Source organism: Desmodus rotundus, chromosome 2 (assembly GCF_022682495.2).
Source record: "Desmodus rotundus isolate HL8 chromosome 2, HLdesRot8A.1, whole genome shotgun sequence".
Classification (NCBI taxonomy): Eukaryota; Metazoa; Chordata; class Mammalia; order Chiroptera; family Phyllostomidae; genus Desmodus; species Desmodus rotundus.
In genome coordinates this window covers 158,029,912-158,050,623 of record NC_071388.1, presented here as the reverse complement: position 1 = coordinate 158,050,623, position 20,712 = coordinate 158,029,912, and the positions used below count along the sequence as shown (strand labels likewise).

Genomic DNA, 20,712 nt, shown 5'->3' with positions numbered 1-20,712 from the left:
TTCAATGTTTTTACAAAACGCCAAGTCCCCTCAATTTCAGGAAACGCTGCTGCTCCCTGGGTTCCCCCTTCTTTTTTCCTCCTGCTTCCTAACCTCCTTGTCCCCTGGGAAAGCTCCCATTCTGTATTTCCTTAAAACATAGGCTCGGAGACAGATTACAAAGGAGCTGGAAGTGCCCAGAAGCCTCATGCTGGGCCTGCCAGATAAGTTGTTGCTGTAAAATCCAGCCAGAGCAATTCATCCTCACTTTTCTTGCAATGCTAGCATTAGCAGCAAAGGTCATATTTAATAAATCATAGCTGCTTCTTCAAGCAGAAGTCCAGGGACCTTCAAATTGCCAAAAGGGGAGATTCCAGTTATTGGGTTTGCCAAAAAGCCCACTTAATTTTTTCTGTAAAATAAAAGACACATTTTTCATTTTGACCAATAACTTTATTGATTTGGATATTTTGAGTATGTCGGCTCTCTCCTACATGGTCGAACGCTGACTGTTCTCAGATAATGTCTTGACTTGATCACCATCAACTACAACTGGTCTACCTGACTATGTGGTCAGGTTGACCAGCGAGAAATCTCCAGCATGAAACTTCACAAACCACTTTTGACACGTTTGATCAGTCACAGCACCGTCTCCACACACTGCACAAATCGTTTTTTCGTTTCGCATTTCAGTTGAGTTTTTACCTTTCTTGAAATAATGAGGCATACATAATATGCTGAAAATGTTGCAAATTTTCTTCCATCTTCAATATTAAAATGGCTATATAAAAATTTACCAGTTTTGATAATTTTTAAAATGCATGCTGATATGACAGCTGTTGTAATACAATCCAACAAAATTGTCTTGAACGAAGTGAAAGAAAACTAAGCGCTACTAGAGCCCTCCTACGAACTTTGTGGCCAACCCAATATTTTTTAAATGTTTGAAAACTAATGATTTCATCCAATTCTCTCATTTTACATTGTGTTAATTAATGAAGGACTTAGACCAGATACCCAAGTTTTAGTATCTTGTCTGTATTCCTCCCTACCCCATGAATGTTCTCGATCAGTTTAAGGTCTATGTGTCTATGTACAATGTCAGGATCATCGAAAGGTCAGCCTGAAAAGCTAAACTTTCATACATCTCAAGGTAAATCAGATAGAAACATGTCGGGTGTGTTCTGAAAGGGCAGGTTGAAGGGAGGCAGTCGGTAAGGAGAGGCACGACGAGACCAGTGTCCCCAGTGAACAGGTAAGCGAGCAGAGGGAGAAGCTTCAGAGGAGCTAGCTTACCTCTGCCTACTCTCTCCCCTTCCATGAAATCACCTTTCAGGGCCCCCTGCAAGGCTGCCTCTGAATTTAACCAGCCATTTCCCATAGAAAAAAGAGTGGCAGACAGAAGGTCCATATCAGGTGATCATTTCCAGTTCTGGAACCTTCTCTGGAATGTCCTCAAATATAGGACACCCATCCCAAACTTCTAATGACCTCACCTTTGTGGTCACTGGACTCTCGGCAGTCTTGAACTTGGGTACTTTCCCTGCAGCCCCCTGTGACAACAAGCTGTGGATCACTGCTTTGGTCTGAAGGTTGCCCTGTGGAATGAAACAAAGGAGCAACTCCTCAACGCTGTGCTCCCACACGTACATGAAATACCAATCTGGGCGACACAACCTGGCCTGGGAACCCACATCTTTCTGTCTTATGGTTTGAGGCTCTAGGACAATGAGTCTCAACAGATTTGGTGCTTACTTTTAAGACTGAGTACAGTGTGGTTGGAAAGGGCATAATGGTAGGGACAAGAGGATTAATAACTGTCCTGGCTGGACTCCCTCCTAGCTTGGTGATACTGAGTAATTTGGGAACCTCTCTGTGTCATTGATCCCGTTAGTCAGGTAGGGAGCTGGGAGACAAACAGAGGTCATGAGTGAACCATGAGTTCGACAGCTGGATGGCTTTCCCATTGCCTCTTCAGTTGCTACCACCAGGGAAGTAAAAGGAGCAAGGTCTCCTCCTTCCCTCCACATCTCTGCCTCTTAGTACACCTTTCCCCTCCCCTTCCTCCTGCAGCCCTGTTCACAGACCATTGCAGGTTGGCGAACATTTGTGCTGTCACAGAAAAGACAGGCCATACACGATACTCAGTTGAGGAATATCACATTGCAGCTTTTCATTATCTAGTAAGCTTAGTTCACATCGAGAACACCTAAATATTTCTCTACCAAAACACCTGATGTTTGAGTGGGAAATGAAGAAGGGTTTACCCCAGCTGCTATATCTCTTCTTCCATTCTCCATGGCCCTCAAGGTCAAGTGGGATGAAGATGTTCCAACATCTCAGACTACCTTGGGTATCTACCTAGAGAGGGAAGGTTCTTTGCAATTGGATCTGTTGGCTTTAGAAGAAAGCATACTGGCAGCAGGGCCCCAGTGAAGACCTTCCCACAGAGGAGGTCTTCAGGATCTGCCCTAAGGAGGTCAACTTGAACTCTGTCCCATCTCCTTTCTCCCTGACCTGAGATCGAGATCTTTCTCTCCCTCGTCCTGTACCTTCCTCCTGACTCTAGCTATTGCTACTTCTAGAGATACCATATCAGAATACTTGGGATCTCTGAACTCTCTCCTTTATTTCTTCAAATGAGATTTTTTTCATCCTGCCCCTCCTCCTCCTTCTGGGTGACTCTCCTAATTTTGGCATCACCTTTGCACACCTAGCCTGGTGACACCATGTCTTTCCATTCCTTTAAGGTGATCCAGGGAACATTCCCATGTTAAGTAATGCCAGCTGCTTCAGATTACTCTTAAAGAGGCATGGCCCCTACCTACCCTCATGGAGCTTGCATTCTAACACAGAAAGTGAGAATAAAAAGAGCTAACAGATGTGAAAGCACCCTGAAACTTTTCAGGTGGTGAACTGGGTAGACTAGTGTTCCTTCAAAATTCAGGTCTATCTGGAACCTCAGAAAGTGACCTTAGTGGGTCTTTGCAGATGTAATTAGTTTAAGATGAAATCATACTGGATTAAGATGGGTCTTAAATCCAAGGATTAGTGTTTTTATAAGAAGTCCATGTGAAGACACAGAGAGACACAGGGAGATTGTCTGCGACAAAGGAAGCCGAGAGTGCAGCAGTCGGTTGAAAAGCCGAGGAGTGGCACGCATTGCAGTGAACCACCAGAAGCCAGGAGCGCGTTATGGAAAGAATTCTCTCAGAGCCTCTAGCGAAAATCAACATCACTGACACCTGATTTTGGAATTCTAGCCTCCTGAACTGTGAGGGAATGAATTCCTGTTGTTTTAAGCTACAAAGTTAAGGGTAGTTTGTTATGATAGCCACAGGGAACTAATATGAGGAGGGGGAGGTAACACACAATAAGGACTGAAATAGAAGAGAAAGATCTGGAATATACATTTGGCTTGATTTGGTGGAGGGGTAGGGCGGCGGAGGATGGGGGGAAGAGAAGAATTCATTAGGATCAGGAGCAAGGGAAATATCCATTATTTTTATTTAACAAACACAAATGTATGAATTACTAGGTTCCAGGCTTTTTCCTAAGCCCTTTACAAAAATCAACTCACTCCACCCTCAGAGCAGCCCTAAAAGGTAGATACCGCTATTAGTCCCATTTTATAACTGAGGAAGCGAAGACTCAGGGAGGTTCAGTGACTTGCCCAGGTCTTACACACAGCTGGAGGATGGCAGAGCCAGGGCTTGAACCCAAGCAGTTTTGCCCTAAAACCTGAATTCCTCAATGCCACATGATGCAGCCCCATTTGTTTAAACATTTAAAAAACATTAACCCCTACTCTTTCATTTTTTCCTGTATAAATGAAAGTAAAAATTCAGACTTTATTTCTTCCACATGCCTGGACTTCTAAGGGCCCCACAGATCAGCTGCTGCCGGAGGGGGCCCTGCCTGGCCTGGCCTGGCGTTTGAGACCCATCAGAGGACAGACCCAGGCATTGTTTCCAGCAGGGAGACCGTCTGGGGAGGTGTCCTGGTCAGGGATCTAGGCTGGGTAAGCTTTCCTGCCCTCATAATGGACCTGGCAAAGGGTGCCCACTGGACCTGGCAAAGAAGGCGCATACAGATGAGGCACAAGAGCCCAGCCTTCCTTTCCTAACTGCTGCTGGTGGATTGCACAAGGGGCCAGTGTGGTTTCTGGCTGGAGTGACAGCTGGTCAGCAGCCATCTTAGCAGAACATAAAGAGGCCAACTTGTGGGAGGTCCAACCGGCCAGAGCAGCATCAAAAACTAAATTTTTTCTTAAAGGATAGAAACTCATTGACATATTTCCCCCTGCAGCTGCATCAGAAACTCTAGCCTCCACACAAAACAAATCTGGTAATTTTAGGCCTATGAAAGCATTTTCCACTTTGATTCTCTAGTACTTAACTCCAGTTGTTATTCCAGCCAAACTCTAAGTTCAAAGAAACTCTTGCCTGGTAATTGCTTTCTCTAACTTGGAAGCTAAGGAGGGAGGTTTACCCTTATCCTAGAAATCAGTGTCTGGCCTGACCTGGAGCAGCACTGTCTGGGGAATTCCCCTTCCCTTCATACATCTAGGGACAGTCGCTCTCTTCTCTTCTGCCTCCCATCAGCCTCCGTTGGATTTATTTCTTATAATTTATGCCCTGCCTGCTTCTAAAACAGATTGGGTGGGGGGTGGGGTAGCTTCAGAGATCACTTGCTTCTCGTGGCTGTGTTAGTTGACCGTGGCTTAGCACTCCTTTCAAGGCTCTGGCAGGTGTGTTGGTCCTGGTTCCATTTGAGACCGCCCCCCCCGCATCACCTTTTTAAAGGCTTTACTTTTTAAGAGTAGGTTTAGGTTCCAAACAAAAACTGAGGGGAAGGTACAGAGATTTCCCATGTACCCACTGCCCCCACATATGCACAGCCTCCATCCACCCTTATCAACATCCCCTACCAGAGTGGTACCCTGGTTACAATGATGACCCTACACTGGCACATTGTAGTTACCCAAAGTCCATAATTTACATAAGAATTCACTTTTAGTGTTGTACATTCTATGGATTTGCACAAATGTGTAGTGGCATTTATCCATCATTATGGTATCATACAGAGTATTTCAACTGCTCCCCAAATTCTCTGTGTTTCACGTATTCATCTTTCCCTCCCTTCTAACCCCTGGCAACCACTGATCTTTTCACTGTCTCCAAAGTTTTGACTTTTCCAGAATGTCATAGAGTTGGAATCACACAGTGTGTAGCCTTCACAGATTGGCTTCTTTCACTTAGTAATACGCATTTAAGGTTCCTTCGTGTCTTTTCATGGCCTAACAGTTCATTTCCTTTTTCCACAGAATACTATTCCATTGTCTGGACCTACCACAATTTATTGACCCATTCCCCTACTGAAGGACATCTTTGTTGCTTCTAAGTTTTGGCAATTATGAATAAAGCTGCCTTAGAAATCTGCATGCAAGGTTTTGTGTGGCCTGAAGTTTCAACTCCTCTGGGTAAATAGCAAGAATTACTGGATCATACGGTAAGAGTATGTTTAGTTTTCCAAGAAACTGTCACACTGCCTTCCAAAATGGCTCTACCATTTTGCATTTCTGCCAGCAGTGGACGAGAATTCCTCTTGCTTCACATCTTCACTAGCATTTGATGTTGTCAGAGTTCCTGATTGTGGCCATTCTAGTAGGCGTCATAATAGTATCTCGTGGTTTTAATTTGCATTCCCCTGATAACACATGATGTAGAATATCAGACTGTTCCCCTTTAAGGAAAAAAATAAATTTTTGTGTTGTTTTTATGAATACCCCCAAAGCATCTAGCAAAGTGTTCTGCACAGGCTTGATGTTCAGAAAGTGTTTTGGAGGAAAGACAGAAGCTTAGGAGGTGGGCAGTCTGGGTGGCAGGGAGGTTTCTTAGCCTCCATCTATAAAATGTGGTAAGATTCCCAGCCTAGTTCTCAAGATTACTGTGGTATAAGGAATAAGGTGAGTGAGAGAGCTTTGTATAAACTGTAACTTGTTCATACAGTTCTGGTTTCCCATAAAACAAAGTTGGTTACTTCTCTATAAGTTTTTCAAAAAAGATAAAGTTCTGAATATTTATAGCAGCTTCACTTATAATCACCAAGAACTGGAAACAAATGTCATTTAGCTGGTAAATGAACAAAACAGTGGTACATCCAATAACTAGAATTCTGCTCTGCAGTGAAAAAGAATAAACTGACAAATGCAACAGCACTGATTAATTTTCAAAGTACTATGCTAAGTGAAAGAAGCCAGACTGAAAAGTCTACATATTATGACTCCTTTTATATGACATTTTGGAAAAGGCAAAATTATAGGGACAGCAAACCTATTAATGGTCACCGGGAGCTGAGGGTGGGGGAGGAGGGATGTCAGAGAAAGATAAGTACCATATGATTTCAGTCATATGTGAAATCTAATGAACAAACTGAACTAACAAGGAAAATAGAGACAGACTCATAGATGGAGAGCCGATGACAGCTGGGTGAGGGGAGGTTTGGGGTGCAGGGACTGAGTGAAGAGGACAAAGGACTCATGGACACGGACAAGAGTGTGGTGATTGCTGGGAGAAAGCGGGTATAAGGGGACTAAATGGTAATAGAAAATATGAATTAAAAAAAGAAATAAACTTTTGGAATCATTTAATTTTTGGGAAATCAACCAGCCAACCAAGCACCCTACCTAGGCAGTCTGACTCCAGAGCAGTGCGCTGCTCCACCAGGCTACATGTCACCTCTCTTACATTGGGAGAATGACTGCCACTATTATTACTAGGCCGGAGCTCTTAGGAACATTAGATAAGATCTGGGAGATAAAAATCTCCTACATAAACAATGCAACGAAAAACTATAAAGTGCTGTTATTGTCATTTTGCCATAAAGCATAAAGAGGCATAGATGTCTAAATGATACCACATTATTGCGGAGTATAAAGATATATAAAAATATAAAATATATAATAAGTACCTGGAAAACAATATAAAATATTTTCTCAAAAAAAGGGGGCATGAGAGAACTTTTCAGAAATGTTCTTTTTCTTGATTGCAGAGGGGGTTACCTAATTGTATGTGTTCATCCGATTTTATCGATATGTTTCAGTTTTACTATATGTAAACTATATCTCTATAAATTCGACTTGTAAAGAAATAAAACGATAAAGTCTCTTGCTTCTCAAACTGGATTGATGCTGGGAAGCAGGATCCAACTGCTTCTAACCTGCTAGCAGGACAGAGTCTGGTGGAGAGAGCCTTGTTGCTGACGAGGGACCCTTCACAGCTATTTGCATCATTGACCGTAGCTGGTTTTGACACTAAGCACTTGGCTCAAAGTCTATGAAATTAGCAGGATCTGGTTGCTTATACATCTCAACCGTCACAACTTTATTGAGGAGAATGGCTACCAGCTGTCACCTTTGCCTCTGCCTCTGTGCTTGGCGATTCAGACTTCATGGCCACAGCAAATCAAGCCGTGATCCTGCTATGGCTCTCCATGTTGGGGTTTGAACTGGTGGCCAAATGGCTGTCTCTCAGCTGTCATGCTGCCAATCACCCGTCACTGTGGGTTAAATGTGATAGGCACACCAAGATCTTCCAATTCTTCAGACATCTGAAAGGCGACTTTCTTTCCACATTAGCAGGCGGCAAATTTGGGTGATATTTAATTCCTGGATTTTAGAAGTTCTGACTTCGTGGAAGGGGTGAGGAGAGGACTTGCTATTTTACAGAACAAGTTACAGAAGGGCCTCAAACACATGAGTAAAGAAATGATGTCAGTAGCACACTACCTAAGTCTTAATGATTTTGAAGTCACTGAAAGATTTATCTGCACAAGCGAATCAAATTCTCAGCATGATGGAACAGAGCTCTTTACAAAAACTAAACTACCTGAAATCTTTTACATGTTATTACTGTATGTGACTTTTTCCCTGTCCTATAAGCAAGACATAAGTTAAGATTTGGAAAATTCTCTTTTATAAAGGTTTTATTGTAACTGTATTTGAGATTTGGCAGGTTCTACTTTTTTCTCTGAAAATGCGGGAAATGGTTTCATTGTTTTGAAGTTATAACATTATTATGCTCACTCTAGAGGACTGACTTCTTCCCCCCCCCCCCCCGTGAAGTACATATTTAGAAAGGGAGTACAAGAAGGAGCTAACATTTAGCTAATATCTACTCTCTGTGGGTACTGTTCAGAATGCTTTGCATACCTCTCCTGCTATCATCTTCACCATAGTCCTGAGAATTAGGCTTTCAAGAGCCCCATTTTGCAGTTGAGGAAATATGCTCAGAAGTTAAGTAATTTTCCCTAAACCATCTGACAAGTGGTGGCATAGCCAGGATTTAAAGTCAATCGTTTGACTGCAAAGTCCACATGCTGAGGATGGTATACAAAACACTTCCCAGTGCTCTGACTGGTGCCCTCTGCCCACATGCCATCTCCACGATGGAAACCGATGGCAGAGCACGGCCTGCCGAGAAAAGCACCAGGGAAGACTCAGATGAAGGCCCTGATAGCAATTCTTGAACTCACATAACACACAAGGGGAGACAAGTTATTTAAACTTCCTTTGCTTCAGTTTCATCTGTTAAGGCAGAAAACAAACCTGCCTTTCTATACACAGGAGACTTTGAGGGAAAAAAAAATCTGATTATCTTGCTGAAGCAAAATTAATTTTTTCTGTAACTGTTTCTTTGCTATGTGGATAAATAACTAATAAAGGTTACAAAATACCACACTTATGATTCTATATTTTTAAAAATCTTGAAAAGTAATGGCAACTTGATTATGTTGTTGATTATGATAGTGTTGCCCCATTCAGTGTTGAGGTGGTAAAGATGGCATTTCAGATACCACCTCTTTACAGTCAGATCTTGGAACTCCACATGAGGTCTATAAGGGGAAATTGATTCCAATTGAAGAGGCTCTGAAATTTGAATCTTGAGGCCTGCTGGTTCCGACACCTTAAGCACATTTCTGTGCCGCATCAATAGGACATCCGGCATCAGCAGACCTCAAGCCCATGATGTCTGTGCAACTTCCCCGTGTGCACCCTGACGTCTGGGTGTGTACTTCTAGCACAGGCAATAATTTGATTTCAGAGCAAAAGATACTCCTCTGCCTTCCAAGTTATTTCACGGCAAGAATCCGTTGGTTTGTGCCCAACCAAGGTTTGGCAGAGCCTACTTGTGGGCACAAACCTTGAAGCCACAGGCCAGGCCTTCGCTCTGCTATAGGCTACTTCCTCTAAGCCACACTTTGGGGGTTCTCTGTAGGTGCTGATCCTACTCGCAGACAAAGTATGTTTCCCAAAGGAAATCACAATGCTTGCCTCCCCAACCCTGCCCCAACATTTTCTTCCTCCAAAACGTTAAGCTTATTGCTGTCGGAAACGAGCCACAGCTCTTTAGAGTTACCGAAACCCAGACAGGGTGCGAGTGGGCTGAACCAGACCCTTGCGCAAGCCTGAAGGGCACTCTGTTTTCTGTTAAACGACGTTTAGAAGACAGTGGAGCCAGCATGCAGTTCACAACTCGCCCCAAACCCGGATGCACCAGTTAAATCTTCTCCCTGGCTCTGTCTGCAGTCTTAGGTGGCTATGGCCTGAACCACAAGAAAAAGGCATGCAGCTGGCTTCTGCCTGATGACCAAGAGAAGTTTGGAACTTGTCTTCTCTCATATTTTGAGAAATTAAGATTTTGTGTGAAATGGCCAGGAACCTTTCGAAGACAGAGAAATGGAGTGAGTAGAGAAACAGTGGGGTAGAGGTAGAAAGACAAACGGAGACGCAGAGAGAAGAGAGAGTGGGCCTGAGAGAGGGCATGCTTGCTTTCCTGTTCAATGTGGACCTTTTCTCTCCACGGCGCATTCCCTTGACCTCTCTCTACTGTTCGGTTTGTGATTAACAATCTGCTTATGCACAGCTTTGGCAGAATGAAAAATACCTACCACAATCATTTTTATCTTTGGGAAGCATGGGTCATTTCAATGTGTATCCTCAGCTGTATTTTATAATGATTTGACTCCTTGTTTTACACTGGAGTTTTATAGAACTTCCTTCCAATGGGCGCTGACACAATATACAGTACCTGATTTATACCAACAGTATCGCTTTGAGGAAGAGCACATGTTACAGCCCTCTGTACTGGAGATGGAAAATTTAAAATCTCAAATTAAATCCCGCTGTTCATCGTGGTAGCCCCAGCATAAAGTAGGTGCTTAACAAATAGTAGCTGAATAAGGGAATGAAAGAAAGAAATTTTCTAATTTAAAATACAGTTGCCCTGCGTATCTCGGGATATTTCTAGAAACGTGGTTCTAGGAAATTGCTGCAACCACCTAGTTAGTCATCGCTAACCCACAAACAATGCTAATGAAACCAGCCTTGAAAGTTAGAGAAGGCTAGAAGGAGGCCTTACATGGAAAGAGCTTTGAAAGTTCAGGCAGTTTTAAATACTAAACATTTCATTCCGTCATGCTGGAAGGCCAGGCTTCTAAAAGAAGTTAAGTCACCTCTAAGCTGCTATAGGAAATTGTGTCCCAGTGTGCTAGAGCCTGTCCGGACACAATGCTTACTTTCTCCTCTGGAACGAGCATTTAAAGCAACTCCTGTCAGCTGGCGTCACCTGAGACGTCCAGTGGTTCCAGCTGCAGCCAGTTTAAGATGCCTGTTCACGGGCTCATGGAAGATGATCCCTCAGCCCTGGCAGAGGCCTTGGCTTGGTCATGGCTGACCCTGTGAAATGCACTTTCCCCACAGAGCATCAGAATGAGAAATGGCAATTGTTTTCTAGTGAATTTGTTGTCTTCTGACAATATCTGTGCTGCTGGAAGAGCCAAGTTGCGGGAAAAGTAGGCCGTTGATCAGAGGACAGAGAGAAAGAGGAAACAACAATGTCCACAGCACTGAAGCAATCTGGTGAAAATGTGCTGTAAACCAATAGGCTCTTCCTGTTCCTTGGGGGTGGAAAGAGAGTATGGAGAACAGGACCAATAAAATGGCATTGGTCTGGTCAAGATAGAACAAAATATATAAAACAAAATGGTGTTGCTCATGTCAACTGAGGTGGCTGCCAGTCAGCCATAACACTTTGGTTCAAGACCAAAACCAGCTAAGTCATGCTGGACACATCTGGCAAGGAGACATACCCAAGACGCCTGCACACATGATCAGAACAGCCACGTCTGCAGAGCGGGACCACCCACAGATAAGCTCCTGGGGAAAGTCCCCACTTGCCATCAGGGATGCCAAGACACTTATCAAAAGACCCAGAAGGTTGGAGTCCACCACTTTCAAGGTATAACTCAGGCAGGCTTCATACTACTGCTGAGACAGTCAAGCTCCACACACCAGAGTGCTGCCCCACACCACGCTGATCTCCCTTTGCACTGACTGCAGGAGGCTCTGCCCTGCTGGACTGAGGGCTTTGTCTGTCCTGTTGCCCACCTGGCTCTGGAGATTCTTCCTTGCAAGATGCTGACAGTTCTCTTGCCCATCGGGCTGTCTCCTGGACCTGCACACTGAGGCTCTGGGACTCAGGTTCGTTATCCGCCAATTCTCTCCTTGATGTTCTACTGATTGTTTCTCAGTGATTAGTATTGTTATTAGGGTATTATTAGGTTAGTATGGGTTTGGACTAAATCTGCATTAATCAAAGCTGAGTGAACCTGCATTAATATAATCCAAGTGAACGGCACAGGGACCGGTGATGGCTCCCGTGCAGACCTGTGCAGGACTGATAGTCCTCCAGGAGGCTCAGCGCTTTCGGTTCTCAAGGTCCAGGTCAGAGAATCCAGCAGAGACAGAAGGGTGGCTTATAGGAAAGACCATAGCTCAAACATACGTTCCCGGCAGAGAGGAAGAGGAGGGGGATGGAAGAGGCTCCTCCATGGAGATATCAGGGGAGTTTGACCCTCGGCCTGCGGGCCGTGTGTAGCCCAGGAGGGCTGTGAATGTGGCCCAACAAAAACCTGTAAATTTACTTAAAATCTTTTTTTGCTCATTAGTTTTTGTTAGTGTTTCTGTGTTTAATGTGTGACCTAAGACAACTCTTCTTCTTCCGATGTGGACCAGAGACACCAAAAGGTTGGACACCCCCTAGGGCAGGGGTGTCAAACTCATTTACACTGGGGGCCACATCAGCCTCAAGGTTGCCTTCAAAGGGCCGAATGTAACTTTAGGACTGTATAAATGTAACTACTCCTTAACTAGGGGCAAGGAGCTCTACATTCAGCCTTTTGAAGGCAACCTCGGGGCTGATGTGGCCCCTGGTGAAAATGAGTTTGACACCCCTGCCCCAGGGCTTCACTATCACCTACTCTAGGCATTTCCCCTCTGAGACAGGAAGGTCCACCACTTTGCCCTCCTTTAAAGAATGAATCTTGAATTCGAAGGGCAATGTTAAAGCCAGTGCTTTCAAACACTTAAAGAATGAGACATTGTAGCTCTTTTAAAAATTCCCTGTAGGTTTTTTGTTTTGATAGTATTTACTGAGGAATGTATGCATTTTTAGTTGAATGAACCTAGTCATTTTCACTTTCTGAAACTAATGAAATAATATATAACTTAGTTTTTACTTAGAATATCCCATCTATCAGAACATTAACATGTGCAATCTTATTTTTCTGATTTAAAAGTGTATGTTTTTAATTCTTTGGTATTTAAAAGGAAATGTTTTCTTATGGCAAAAGTCTATGATCAGCATTAACCAATAATAAAACTACAACACAACATACCACTTCTCACCAAGACGGTTCCCAAAGTTGCCACCCTGCCTCCTCCCACCACTGCTGTATCCCCCCAACCCTGCCACCAAGGAAACAGATAAACTATACTTTTGCTTGGGACCCTCTGTTCTCCCTCCCGAGATCCCCGCCTTTCACAAAGGCCCTGTACTGTAGGCACGATATCATACACATAGGAAATGTATGTGCATGTACCTAGAGTATTTTTTTCCATTTGTTTTCTCTTCTAGCATTTGATCACTGGCTGGTGAACTGTTTGGGCCCGCAGAGATCTCTAGACCACCGGCTCATGTATTTGAAAGGCATCTGTTTATTTTGAAAATGCAAATGCGGCCTACCTCAAAGACTGACAGGCAAGAAATGACCCACTGAGCTAGGGGAGAGCTTTCCAATCTGGAGCCCTGTCCCTCCCTCCCTCTATCACACCAAGATCACTCGCTGTCACAACCACTTAAACAAGCTCCAGGAATCCGAGTGAAGGGCCCACAATTAATAGGAGCAGCAGCAGCAGCAGCAGCAGCAGTGTGTGTGTGTGTGTGTGCGCGCGCGCGTGTTTCTCTCTCTCTCCCTCCACACATGCACACACACTCAGCACTAGCCAGGCAGATCACTTCTCACCTAGTTTAAAGTGGTAATGAGGTCATTTACAAAAGGACTCTGAGTCTTTGAAATAGTGGCTCCTAGACCAAGGGCTGCCTGGAAGAGGGCCCCATAGCAGGGAAACCGGCCTACTCTCAGTGGCAGCCTGGTCCTGGGGATGGATACCCGGAGAAAGCCCAGGAAGGTTAATACCCCGACTTTGATCTCTGTCAAGGCATCCCAGCAAGAATTAATTTACATTTCAGATGAAAAAGGTTGACAGCATGAAAAGGCATCTTGTTTCTGGTATGTGAATGTGCCCTAATAGATCGGGAATTCTGAAAGGAAGTTCTGAGGAAGCTAAAGGGATAAGCCATGCGGCTGCTTTTATTGGGAAGGAGATGAAAGGAAAACAAATTTCAATATGCTCTGTAGTAACATGTAGGCCAAATGCTTCCTAAATTTCAAGGGCTGCTTTTATAGGTCCATAGCATATCTTAGCAACACCACTAAAAAAGACCACGGGCCAGAACTTGCAATATAAACAAACGCATTCCATGGCATCTAAACTTCAAATAAAATGATTTGTTGAAAAAATAATAAATTAGCCCTGGCCAGGTAGCTCAGTTGATTAGAGCATTGTCCAGATATGTCAAGGTTGCAAGTTCGATCCCCAGTCAGGGCGCATACAAGAATCAACCAATGAATGCATCAATAAGTGGAACAACAAATCAATGTTTCTCTCTCTCCTTTCTTCTCTCTTTCTAAAATCAATAAATAAAAATTTCAATAATAATAACAACGAATTAGAGAATGACAACCAGAAAACAACCAGAAAAGGCTGTGCTGCGATAACATCTCCACGCCACGTTCCGTGGGCTTCAGACATGAGAGAACCACTAGGTCCGGGGCTTGTTTTACTTGGAAACATCCTAGTTGCAGGAAGAGCTTTTAACAAGAGGGTTGTGTTTGGGGAAAACACACTCCAAAGCAGAGAAGTTGGAATAATTGTTTCTCTCTCTAGATAAATACAACCATGCTTCGAATCTGAAGATAAAGAAACCATTCTCAAGTAAAAGTACAGTGCCCATAAAGTGACAAATGTCACTCCGTCCATTTATCTCGTCCGCTAACACTAAACCAGCATCTTAATTCCTGTTCATGTTGTTGGCTGAAAGGCAAAAGGACTCGGCTTGTTTTTGCTCGGCTGCCACACTCTACTTCCAAGAGGGAGAGGTGGCATTAATGCCATCCTTAAGTCTTCATGCCTGCTCAGGCCCCTGCAGACCACATTCATGGAGATTCCCAAAGCCACTTGATAAGTGGGAACACTGGCTGCCAGGTTAAGGAGGGGAATGTTTGCAAAGCTAAAAAAAAGAAAGGAAGGAAGGAAGCCCCTTAAAGAAATGTGTTCTCTCTGGTTCCATAAAACAAAATTACCCTTCCATGGTACCTCTCCTACAGGTATTGCAGAGAAATAATGTGATCATCACTGTCCTGATATCATGATGACAAAGATGACCTGACTTCTTAAAAAGATTTTATTTATTTATCTTTAGAGAGAGGGGAAGGGAGGGAGAAACGGAAGGAGAGAAAATCAATGTGACAGAGAAATATTGATCGGCCACCTCTTGCACGTGCCCCGACAGATGATGGAGCTCACAACCTAGGCAGGTGCCCTGATGGTGATAGGGGACTCATGAGTGGGAAAATTTTAGTTTAAGGTAAATAGTTATAAGCCTAGTAAGTAAGGCATATGTTAAAGCTTTTGTTTCAGAAACTACACATACGGCCCATCCTGGCTCCTGGGAGAACCAGCTGACCTCCTGGGGTGCTGCTAAAGACCACTACCTGGGGACAAGTGGAGGCATCTGGGCCATTGTGTTCCAGGGATAGACAGAGGACCACCATCCCGGGAACAGCTAACTGTCCAGGACAAGAATGCTGCAGTCTCTTTCACCTAATTCTCCCTGAATTTCAAAACCCATCACTGCACCTTGTTGTTCCCTGTTATAAAAATGTTGGCCTGGAAAGAAAATGTAAGATGGTTTGTTTTAGGGTGCGAACCCACAGCCTTCTCAGATCGCTGGCCATTAAATAAAGCACCCTGTCTCTGTCTCTGCTCATTGGGTTTGGCAAGTGACAGGCACCATGAGCTCCTGTGTCTTTTCCAGTTTCAATGGGGAATCGAACCTGTGACCATTCACTTTGTGGGACAGCACCCAAGGTTGCTGAACTGAAGTCCAGTGTGACTCCACCAGTCTAACACCTGGTGCCATTCTCCTGCCACCACAGGGAGCCCTCCAAACATCATTTTCAGAGAGGGAATATTTGATTTATTATCCTACACACTGGATTCAATGGATCAACAATATGTAAGCTCAAAGTTTATATTTTAAAACATATGTTGGGCTTTGGGCCAAACAGCAAGATCAGAAATCAACCCAGTATCCTCTCTTAAGGGGAACCGTGTGTGTGTGTGTGTGTGTGTGTGTATGGTGGGAAGTGGGAAAGTATGGAGCAAATGCACTGAGTTGTCTTTCTTAAGATGCACCTAGAATTGCATCCCTCCTCCTGACTCTTTGAAGTTGCAGAGCTTAGAATTCCTAGGGGGTGCTGATAAAAGTTACACATTTGCATATATTTATTTATTTTAAATATTTGTTTATTTATTTTTAGAGAGAGAGAGAAAAGGAATAAGGAAGAGATTTGTTGTTCCACTTATTGATGCACTCATTGGTTGATTCTTGTATGTGCCCTGATGGGGGATCGAACCTGCAACCTAGGCCAGGGCCACATTTGAATTAATTTTATTTTATTTTTTAAATTCTCACATGAGGACATGCTTATTGATTTTAGACAGTGGGAAAGGGAGGGAGAAAAGAAGAGAGGGAGGGAGAGAAGCAGAGAGGGAGAGAAACATAGATCAATTTCCTCCCCTACACACCCCAACTGGGGACTGAACCTGGAACCGAGGCATGTGCCCTGACAGGGAATGGAACCTATGACCTTTCGGTTTACAGGATGACTCTCCAACCAAGTGAGACACCCGGTCAGGGTCACATTCACATTTAAATGACAACCATTCCTCCCAAGTACTTTTGGTTTTGAATGAAGATGGCAGGCTTCTACAGTGGTCTCAGAAGGTTCTGAGGAGTATCCCTGGAGCTCAAGGCAGGGACCTCCTTGCAAAGGTTGTGGGCTATTTGATTTAAAGGTCTGCTTCAGTTGTGGCATTATCTGAAAACCGCCCCTCTCCCTGCTGCTGAGTCCACTGCACTGGGCACGTTCTCATTCTGTCTCCAATGTGTTGAGCTCTTGGAGCTCCTGGCATGGTGGGGCCTGTTTTCTCCAGCTCCTCAATTAGGCATGCACAGCTTCAAATGACAGAGGGAGCCCAGCCTGGTAGTCACTGTGGATACTGCCACTTGCAGAAAGGCAGAGTGACCTGGGAGCCAAGGAGGGGACTAATGAGCCAAGAACTAGAGCTCACAGTGATCAGGGAGCCAAGGCCAAGCTGAGCCACAAAAGTCAACTTATGCTCACCCTATGGAGTCCAGAGGACCACTTTAGCCACACATGGCCTGGGTGGAGGAAACCCAGTTTGCTGGGGAAGTCCCTAAGCCATTCCTATCTTTGTGATGCTGAGCACAGATCCAGCCTGTAGTCAGAGAATTCCAAGGTTGGAAGGCACCTTCCAGACCTTTTTAGCTAGTGCTTTCATTTCACAGATGAGGGCCATGCAACTCCACGATGGAAAGGGATTTGTTCAGTTGGCAGGTATATGACGTGAACTCTATCCAAACAGCCTGTGCTCCAGTGCTCACTCTGCCACTGACTAGCCGCGTGATTATGTACAAGTTATTTCACTCCTCTGTGCCTCAGTTCCCCCTTCTATAAAACTGGGAGTATAAGACTATCTACTGAGAACATTCTTAGCCAAGTATGGCACAGAGTAAATGCTCACCAAGGGTTATTCTCGTCATTATCACACACGGGTGTGTCAGAAACAGCACAAAAACTCCCCACTAGAATTCTTGACTCCTAATAATCCAGTGCTCCTGAATTATTAACCTTTCAGCTTTTCTAAACTCATATGAACTTAATCACTGAATATTTCCAAGTGGATGCTAGAAAAATGATGTTTTAATTACCTGCTTGAATATGAACAGCAAACTCACTCCTTCTGTTGCTTATTTTCTTAAATTTCCTCCGAGCATCATATCCTCTCCAGGCTAAAAATATAAAACCATGTGCTAGGAATGACATTAATTTAAGAATGTGCCAGAGAATTGATATAAGCTGTTTTCCCTCCAATCTATTACCCCTCTCCTCCTCCCTCCTGCTTTCTCACTGAACAAAATAAGCAGAGATATGTGAGCACTGATGGGGAAAAGGGACCTCACTGTACTCTCAAATAAGAGAGTACTAAGATACTTCTGAGGAGGAGTTACTTTCATTCAGGCAGTGAGTTTCCAGAACTCTCTGGACTCCACTTATGAATGACCAGGGGCCCCTATCCCAAGCGAGGTGGTTCCCTGTCATCCTATTCCATAGAGGAAACTCTGTCTTCAGGACTTGGGGGTGGAAAAGAACAGCTTGACCTGTTCCATATTTTTTATTGGAAGGAAGGTATAAACATGAAAGTTGAGGAGAGAAAAATAAAGAGGAGAGTCAAGGGGAATAATTAGCATCATAACACTTGCCTCTGGTGAGGATGAAGGGAAATGGATGAAGAGAAGAGAAAGAGAAAGGTAATCTCGGGGGTGTGTTAAGCCCTTTCGTTAGTGAGCTGAGGCATTAAGCCCCCCACCAGGGGCATGGCTGTCTTTCTCCCCAAGCATCCTAGCTCTCCCTATTGTTGAGAGTGGGCACCACGTCCAGAGTGAATGTTCTGAGAGCGCGTTATCAGAGCACAAAGGAGATCATCTGCTATGTTCTAGATGGGCTGGGGCTTTCACAACCACTCATCAAGAACACAGGAGCCAAATGCTGTTTGTAACACAAATGACATACACATGTGTGCAAAGAGGCACTGACTGGGCTGGGCGTGTGACAGAGCCCAGGGATTTGTTCCCTTGGTTTACAAGCCTTGTCTCCGTTAGAAAAGCCTTCTGAGAGCGGTATGAGAAATTCTGATGCTGAAAACCTGGTAATGGACCTGCAGTGTAAATTAAGTCACTCATCTGGGAGCTGCCACATGTCTGTGTGGTTTGGACTTTACATCTGTCCACTTCATGCTGCTTCTATCTTGCTACTCGTCAGTGTTTTGTAATGGCTTGTTTGGTTATCTGGAGGTCAGGGACCATGGCTGTCTTGTTCACTGCTATATGCCCAGCGCCTAGCAAGGACCTGGCTTGCGGTATGCACTCAGTAAGTGTGTGCTGAAGCAAGAAAGAAAGGGAAGGGATGGAGGGAAGAAGAGAATAAACCAATGAGAAAAGTAAGAGGTGAGTGGCCCCCAGTACTTACTGAAATGCCAAGATTCAGAACCATTTACCTGACTGGATGGCAGTGGCCCCCTTCTCCCTCTTCTCTCTGACTCTCTTGTATCTCCTGGCTGCAAGCCACCCCTTGGCATATGCCTGCAGAACAACCACTCTGCCTATGACTTCTCGCAGTAGCAAATTTAACTGCTCGACATGATAATATCTGAGAAAAACCTGAAACGAGACAGTAGTTTTACCATTACATGTGGGCTTCCAAATAGATAATCACACTATCCCAGTATATGCTTAGTATAAATATGAAAACCATTATCTAAATAAAGTTTACAATGACTTGATTTATGCTAAAATTATGAACCTCTTAGGAGCAAATACAATTCCACCTCTAAGGTTGGGCCAATCAGTGATTACGGATACGAACATAAGATGAGGTAAATGGGGCATTAGGAGATCCCAAATATTCCCCAAGCCTGCCTCACTTCTGCCTCGAGTTCCTTTTTCTCAGTGTGATCTCTCATGTCTTTCCCCACAGTCTCGAATGGAGGTGCTCACCTACAGACAGCACCAGCCCATTGCCAACAGAAGGTCCCAGGGAGAGGGACACAGATGACCCACAGTGATCTAATTTCTGCTGAGGAGCAGCAGTATCACCATCAACACTCAGGCTGAGGTTGGCTTTGTAGGGCAATTTGGAATGGACCATAAAATCCTGGAATCCAGCAGGGACGTGATGTTCTCCCAAATGAAAAGCTACACACAATGAGACTACTAATTAGGTGGGCAATAAATAACACAAGAGTCTAATGAAAAATAGACAAAACTATAAAAGATAGTCATTATTGTCATTAATATGATTTGTGTATTTGCATGTGGTGCTGAAATAAGTAGCATTGAAAAAAGGACGTTTTAAAATGAACTCAAAGATCTCATTCTAGAAATGCTAAGTGGCTCTCACACTACATGCAGAACAGGAGCACACCCTCCTCCTCTGGTCCTCGAGGTCCTGGAGACACCTGATCCAAGCATAGACAAGATCATTGTTAGGTTGGGGGCTCGTCTGCTGAGCTACACAATTTATAGAACCATTCATATCACTGACCAGGGATAAAGGTATGCAGTGGAGTATCACCAGTGACGATTCGAACAATAAAGAAGCAACTACCTTTGTTTTTCCCAACATCCAGTGATCTAGTCTGGACTTTTCCAAGATAGCGACACAGCTCTCTTTGTTAGCAAGAGGGGTTTGATGTGCTCTGAATGCCAAGTAATAATACCTACAAAATAAAAGAGTAAGATAAAGCATTTTTAGTTATCATTTGATTTACTATGGTAGAACTGCTCTGGGCCCATTGACCTGCTTTTTTAAAAATAGTAAATGTTTCTTGAGCACCAATAATAATGTACTAGATAGTGAAAGATATACAATTGATGCTTATTGGCTCTTCTCCATTTTCATATTTTCTGCTAGGTGTATTTCACTTTTGATATTGCTTTGTAATTCATATTGAATGTATACATGACATCTTTTATGTGAAAAACCAAAATATCTAATACTTTTAGGAAGCTGAAATTTAGATAGCTCTTCTAGTGAAAATCATCATATAAAATGTTAGTATTGCTATTATAAATATAATTTGTAACAGGAAGGGAAATCTGCTGCTAGAAATATCTGAACTAAGTGCCATATTCATCTGGGTAAGACTTGGAAAACATAACCTCTTTACATTAAAAAAAAACGTCCTGGCCGGGTAGCTCAGTCGGTTAGAGTATTCTCCTGATATGCCAAGGTTAGGGGTTCGATCCTTGGTCAGGGCACATACAAGAATCAGCCAATGAATGTATAAATAAGTGGAACAACAAATCAATGTTTCTCTCTCTCTCCCCTCCTCTCTCTAAAATTAATAAATAAAAACAAGTCAGTTAAACATCACATAGTATACAGCCATTAAATTTTAAAAAA

General features: G+C 43.7%; 1 protein-coding gene across 12 annotated transcripts in view; it reads right to left on the bottom strand.

Annotated features, from left to right (window-relative positions):
- MYO3B (myosin IIIB) overlaps nt 1–20,712 on the bottom strand; it is a 440,217-nt gene that overhangs the window by 152,605 nt on the left and 266,900 nt on the right. For 9 of the 12 annotated variants that reach the window (XM_045196330.2, XM_045196338.2, XM_045196327.3 and 6 more), the window contains 4 exons: nt 19,915–20,026; nt 18,806–18,968; nt 17,460–17,540; nt 1,476–1,577 (listed from right to left, as the gene is read on the bottom strand). In XM_045196330.2, the coding sequence (XP_045052265.2) occupies nt 1,476–1,577; nt 17,460–17,540; nt 18,806–18,968; nt 19,915–20,026 (458 nt within the window). The remainder of the gene's footprint in view (nt 1–1,475; nt 1,578–17,459; nt 17,541–18,805; nt 18,969–19,914; nt 20,027–20,712) is intronic. The other 3 variants (XM_045196336.2, XM_045196332.2, XM_045196337.2) reach the window with 3 other exon arrangements.